The sequence below is a fragment of the Scaptodrosophila lebanonensis genome, unplaced genomic scaffold (genome assembly GCF_003285725.1).
Source record: "Scaptodrosophila lebanonensis strain 11010-0011.00,11010-0021.00 unplaced genomic scaffold, SlebRS2 tig00000163-arrow-arrow-pilon, whole genome shotgun sequence".
NCBI classification, from domain to species: domain Eukaryota; kingdom Metazoa; phylum Arthropoda; class Insecta; order Diptera; family Drosophilidae; genus Scaptodrosophila; species Scaptodrosophila lebanonensis.
The window spans coordinates 443,800-450,940 of NW_022060598.1; the positions used below are offsets into that span (position 1 = coordinate 443,800).

Here is a 7,141-nt window from a genome sequence, read left to right on the forward strand (position 1 = left end):
TGTTTGGTCATAGCGAAATTTATTTTTCTTGATATTAGCTTTATTCTAGAAAATATTCTAGTAAAATATTGCTCTCTGTTAGAGATCCGATCGTGCAGAAAACCGGATGAAGTGATTCAAAGAAGTGATGTTTTCTCATATTATGTCCTCTTTTCTTATTTTTCAGTTAAAAGAAATTGATTCAGGAAAGGAAAAACCTTAAATTTATTTATTTAAATTTTAATAATACTAAAAAGAAAAAAACAGAAAGAAAACCCCCTAATTTATGTATTAATAATATTAATCTTATAAAAATAGGTTAATTAAGTTATAATAATCACTTTTAATTTTATCTAAGAAAATTGCATACTTTGTGACTAGTACATTAATTTATAAGAAATCTTCCTGTCGTACTAGGAATTAATAAACAAACAAATATATTAAATATATTCAAAGTACATTCAATTAATGGACTATTATGATGATTATGATTTCTTTTGTGCCACTTGCTGGTTTAATACAAGTATCGACTGCCATTTATAACGATTTATTTCGAAAAATGTAGTTTTTAATCACTTAATTAAGTGTAATTAAAGTTATTGTATATAGTAACAGTATATAATTAATTATGTAATTATTACGACAAAGTATAATTCGTATGTCGAAAAAACCAAAAATCTTCCGAGTTTTTTTTGGCCTTTGAACTTGGCGCTTTCAGCTGATCGACAGTGCTGCCAGACACATGCGGCGTTGTGTAGCTGCCAGCTTTGTGGCAATTAGTCGCAAGCAGCTGTTCGTCTTATTTTTGCATTTAGTGGTTAGTTTGTTGTCGGCAGTCTCCGCGAATGAATCGTTTGAGGAAACTATTTCGTGCACAGAGAGAGAAAGGAATCACTTTTCTTTCAAAATGAGTGAAGTTTCCCTTTTAGACCTTGACGACTACAGTCTGCTTCGCGTGATAAAATATTTGAGTGACGAAAGTCTTTTCACTTTAACGCACATTTGCTCGAGACTACGGCAAATGGTCAGGAAGTCGCCAATAAAGTACAAGTATATAAACACTTTTCAAAAGAGTACTCTAGAATGTCTCGTGTCTATCGGTAGTTGTAGGGAATTATATGTTTATGGTAACAGTTCTGATTCAGTGTTGGACATGCTTATCAACAACATAGGACACATGACTAAGCTAGAGAAGTTGGAGTTGGGTTGCTGCGTTAGCAAAAAGTGTTCTGAATCTGTCTGCGACTCAATTATATACGCTGCTAGACACTTGCCGGATTTGAGAGTCTTGATTATTCGTGGCAAGTAATATTAAAATTATAGTATTGCATGTACATACATATTTAAAGATCCCATCGATAACATATGTATGTATTAGACAGCTGCATGGCTTCACTCATAAGGTACGTTGAAAAGAATGGAATCGAATTGGATTGGATTGAGTTGAGTAAGTGGAACATTGAAAATGATATGCATTTGTATGAATATGAGTGCGTCTTGTGTCTCATAGCATACGACATTCATTGAAATGAGTTAGAATAAATGAAACGTAAATCGGAATGAAACCATTGACATATCGGAAAACATTCGATTTATTCGAGTTACTCTAGTTATTGTAAAATCTGCTCACTTTGGTCCGATAAAGACCGAAATTGATGAATATAAAGCCTTTGGATATGCCATCACCAGTGATATATGGACAGATAATTATTTAAAAGCGTCGTATTCGTCCTGTACAATTCATTATACTTGTATAAAGGAGGGAGTTCCTCTGCTGTACATAACTAGCTGCAAAATATTTTGCATTCCAGCCAGTAGCGTGGCTTCGGAACGTACATTTTCAAACGCTTGAAATTTAATAACAGAAACATGTTGTCTATTAGCCACCAATCCTGACAAAATGAACCAGATAATGTTTCTAAATTCGAATATAAATTAAATATATTGTTATGTTAGTAATAAGTAATGAAAATCACAAATGAAAATATAAATATCAACCATTTTATTGACTACAGTTTTTCATTCTTCTTTACCGGTTTGTCATTCGAATCATTCGAGAACAACGTCTTAGTTTTTCCTATTCTCACTCCATTCAATTCGCTTTTCTACGTTTCGACTGAGTGCGACTGAGTTGTACGTGTGTATACTCATTCATTCATATCAGTTTGCCTTTGCATTCTAATTCACTCAACTCATTTTGAGCATTGTGCATTCGTATGTGGTCTTTTTGCCATTCATGCAGCTGTCTAGTATGTATGTATGTATATTGGACTGTCTTCTTCTTCTTTTTCTTCATTCAAGAAATACAAATTGTGGACAATTTGTATATATTTGTAAATATGTATGTATGTACAATCAAAAATTACTTTTCTCTAAATACCAGTTCTCACTTTTTACTATTTCAGAAAATGGAAATACTCAGAACATCCGATTCTTAACACACCTGGAAGCGCTTACATTGCACACACCAATATTTGACAAAGATTTGATCGAATGCTGCAAATCAAATAAAAATCTTAAAAAATTGGATATAAACTATTATTTTTATAAAGACGGACAGTTTGATGGCATTGAAGAACATTGTCAAAATGTCGAACATCTGGTAATAAGTTTAGGGGAACAATGGAATCGCACCCCACTTGCCAGCTTGCCAAAACTGAATTATTTGCTTATACATAATGGACTCCCAAGAGAAACGTTTAATTTTTTGTCCTCAATCAGTGCTGAAACACTAGGACAAATGGAATTTCTTCAAATCTGTACTGAGTGTGCTGTTAAACTTCAATCGGCCCAAATCATTGCCAGAATGAAAGCCCTAAAACAATTGAATTGTCGATTTGATGATGTCGGATCTCTGGAATTGATGGCTCAACTTACGGAGCTGAGAAGATTTTATCTCAACTTGAGAGGTGTCATGGAAAATGCCACCAGAACACATCTATATAAAATAATAGAAGCTAATCCGCAACTGGAATGTGTGTTCATACCGGAATTTATGTTTCTAGATAAATGCTTTATTCTTGGAGTTATTAAAATACTGCGATCTGTTAGAGATCTGAGTGTGCAGAAGCCGCTAATATTCTTCATTGACTTTGACCAATTTTCGGATGAAGTAAGTCAAAGAAATTATGTTTTCCAATTTTTCTTAAAGAACTTATATCCTCTTTTCTTATCTTACAGATAAAACTAATTGAATCAAATTACATTGAATTAATTTCCTCGGATGATGATTGCTATTATGAAACTTTCTGGTTTAATATCGACTGCGATTTATAACGATTTATTTCGTATAATGGAGTTATGAAAATGTACTTTTCAATGTCATATGTTTTTTGATAATGATAGGTTCATTTTTTATACATATAGTATGTACTCTATAAACGTGTATGTATATATAATATCGATAAATTACATTTAGTTATAAAAGGAATGCGCCTTATCGCATACGAACAATATTTGCCGATATTTCAGCTTCAATACATTTTGCAAGAAATATGTTTTGAGTTTTAAGTTGATATGACCTGTATGTTATATTTGTATTTTATTTCTACTCGTACCAAAAGATGCAAATGATTCAAACGATGTATATTTAACTACAAATGAAGGCATTTCTATTTTAATTTCATAAATAAGTAAATACAATATTTGTGAATATCAGATATACAATATATAAAATGTAACGCTACGAATTAAAGCAAATTTTATATTTGTAAAATTAGATCTTTAAGAGAAGAATGTATGTATATGAATACTTGAAAAAAATCTAGTGTTTCTTCTAATTCTATTTTTGTTTGGCTTTGAAAAACGAGCAGCCGCAGTTCATGTCAAACTGTTAGGCCCAATCGGACAATGTTAACAGCGAGCTCTAAAGAACAGCAGTGCATGTCAAACCATATTTGCTGAACATGTGAGTTCCTGGCACTTTAGTGACTCTCAAACTTTCGCATGATCAGTGAAGCCTAAACTATTAATTGCAGTTCATATAGAAACTTTAGAGTATTTGGCAGCTAAATGAAATATTTAAAAAAAAAACTTCAGCTTGTGGCGAAACACTTTACAAAACTCATAAGCAACAAAAAAATGTTTGTAGCACTAAGACTGTGATAGCTATATAAAATAATGATGCTTTACACTTCCAATAATAAACCTGATTTGCATATGAATTAAAAAAGTCCACATACCAAGCTTGCTCTTCGTAGCGGTTTTAGTTCAAAAGTAGTTGATGTTCATACAGTCGAACATACGGGCGGATATGCCTAAATCGTCATATATAAGACGCATCCTTCCGCCCTTTACATACACTCGGCATTTAGTGCTTTTAGGTACACCCATGGTACTCATCTTAAACTAACATCACCACTTACCCAATCTGGAGTCGTTCTTTTTGCGGACACGCAGGCAGATGGTGCATGATTTGATGCACTGCAATGGGAAGAGAAATGTAGAGTATTTGATAAGTTTTGTTGCATAGTTTGCGGCGCCAATACTTACATCGTGTATGTGTCGGATGACTTCGGTGCGCGATATATTGTCCAGCGTAAGGCCATTGACCTCGAGTATCTCATCGCCCACTTCCAGATTATCGCGATCGGGCGGTGAGCCGTATAATTTAATTTTGCCTTCGACATTCTCCACAAGAATGATGACATAGCCGGATAGCTCGACGACTTGTTGCTGCGCGCCAACGAAAATAATACAAAATAATAACAGCATTCATTAGCATTTGTTACACAAAAGTCAGCTCCGAGTGTGCGACAATTAGCGAGAATTTGGCGTATGTGGAACATGTATGTGCCGGCAACGAGGCGGCCTTTAATGTTGGCCATAAAGCAATTTCCATAAATGCTCAAAACAAAAAAAAAAAAAAAAACGAGAAAATACAAGCAACAACAGCAACAATAGAAAAGTCTAGCACAGTTTGAAGCTGGGCGCCTGTCAGATACCACCAAGGGTTGTCCCGCCCCTCCCGTTCCCGACCATCGTTGCCCAACCTTACTCGCCACCAGCAAAAACAAATTAATTATACAAACGGTGGCGTCGACGTCAACGTCTACGTTGACTTGGCAACCCAACCAGGAGCCAAGCAGCAGGAATCTGTGTGTAGGCGTTCTTTAAGCTTTGCGGAGGTTCGCCCCAATCGGGGGGATTGGGGGTGCGGTCTCAATGGGCGTGCGCGCGCTTAAGTGTGGATGTGTGCATGTGCGAGCATGTGTGTGAAGTTTTTCGTTATTGCTGGGTCGTCTCGTTATGTTAATTACAACAAATTATGCTCGTGTGGCAATGCCTGAGTCCCAACACCCAGCCCGGCCGCATCAAACGCACACTCAACAGAGACCCCATTCCTATTCCCCATTTTCAATTTCATAATACCTCTTAACAGAGCCCGATCAGGTCTCGTCCTAATAGTGTGCTAATAGGCACTTGGGTGACATAAAACTAATGTTTTCGCTTCGAATAGTCCGACTGTTTTCTATGAATAGCTATTAACAGTTTAGGCTGCACAGCAGATCAGCTTTGAAAGTTTGAGAGCAACTGTACAGAACCTGGACATACCGTTTTCTATGCATAGCAATTAGCAGTTTAGGCTGCACAGCAGATCAGCTTTGAAAGTTTGAGAGCAACTGTACAGAACCTGGACATACCGTTTTCTATGCATAGCAATTAGCAGTTTAGGCTGCACAGCAGATCAGCTTTGAAAGTTTGAGAGCAACTGTACAGAACTTTGAGTGCTGCCCGCAAATACTTAACAGCGATCAAAAGTTTTGAGAAGCACTCTCATGGCTAAGCAGTTAGCTGCATTGATGGTTTGACACGCACTGCCAGGAGAGGAGGCCAAGCAAGGTTTGAGAGTAGTTCAAGATCAGTTCAAAGCGTGCTGTTAAGCTATACAGTTTGACAACACTTAACATGATCAACAGTTTTAGAGCAACTCTCATGTCTAAGCGGTTAACTGCATTTATGGCTTAACACGTAGTGTTAGATCAGAAGTTTGCTTAAAATTAAAATTAAAAATTAAAATTTTTTACATAAACCAATACTTAACATGATCGAAATTTTAGGGGAAACTGTTTTAGTAGCCAATAGGATGTGCTGGTTTGAGAAGCACTGCAGCTGCTGCACTGCCGGAAGCTACTTAAAACGATGAAAATGTTAAGCAGACTTCACATTCCGGAAGAGTCTGAAAAGCGGTACGACTGCAACACAAGTTTGGAAGCCACTGGATGCTTGTTCTTAAAGCACCATCAGCTTCAACTAGGCTGCGTTACCGTACAGTTTGAGCAGCGCGGCGCTGCGGCTTATCGCACCTTAAAATAAACAAACAAAAGTTTATACAAAAAGCCTCAAGTTAACTTAAGCCCCACTTGAAAAGGCCAATGCAGAAGGACAACAACAACAGCAACAACAACAGCAACAACAACAATAGCAACAGCAGCAGCAATGCAAACTCAAATGAGGCTGTGGCACTGGCACTGGCAGTGGCAGTGGCAATGGGAGTGGCAGCCACAAACAGAACAAAATTGCCCGGGCACTTGAAAAACATTTAAACTTGGCACACACAGCCAGACAGACTGACAGGCGGACGGACGGGCGGACATACAGATGGACAGATGCAGGCAAACCTAAGTCTGCACAGTGGACTTAAATGGTCAACCAGAAGCATTTTTCAAACGTTGAACTAAAATAAAAAATAATTTTACAAAAACAAATTAGCATTCAAGTGAAATACATAGTTAACCAGAACTTTCAATTCCTTTCAAATCGTATTAAGTGTTATCTTGTTGTGATTTGGGCTGTGAGTTGGGCTCCAACTGTTTCCCCGAACCACTGTGCAACGGAGCGATGAAAGGACGGCAAAAATGGAAACAAAAATGCGAGCAGAGCCGAGCAGAAAAAGGGCAGAGCAGCATTCAGTCTCATTGTCAGTTGTTGGGGCCAGTGGCGGGGTCAATGGAGAGGACGCCGCTCGTCGGCTAATTAGAAAATGCTAAATAAAAACACAAAGAGCTGCAGCAGCAGCAACAACAACAACAACAAAAAGAGGGCAAATGATTAGACAAAGTGAATAGAGCTGAACAAAACGAGTCCGTTGGAGGGGCGGATACTCTGCAACAGAGAGTGAGTGTGAGTGTGAGGGAGTGGGTGGGGGTGGGGGTGGGGGTGG

General features: G+C 37.3%; 1 protein-coding gene across 1 annotated transcript; it reads left to right on the forward strand.

The window, feature by feature from the left end:
* The first annotated feature begins 843 nt into the window (after positions 1-843).
* LOC115629763 lies at positions 844-3,524 on the forward strand. The gene is made up of 3 exons (XM_030526314.1): positions 844-1,280; positions 2,385-3,091; positions 3,160-3,524. The coding sequence occupies exons 1-3, from the start codon at positions 887-889 to the stop codon at positions 3,253-3,255; spliced, it is 1,197 nt and encodes a 398-aa protein (XP_030382174.1). The 5' UTR covers positions 844-886; the 3' UTR covers positions 3,256-3,524.
* The last annotated feature ends 3,617 nt before the right edge of the window (positions 3,525-7,141 follow it).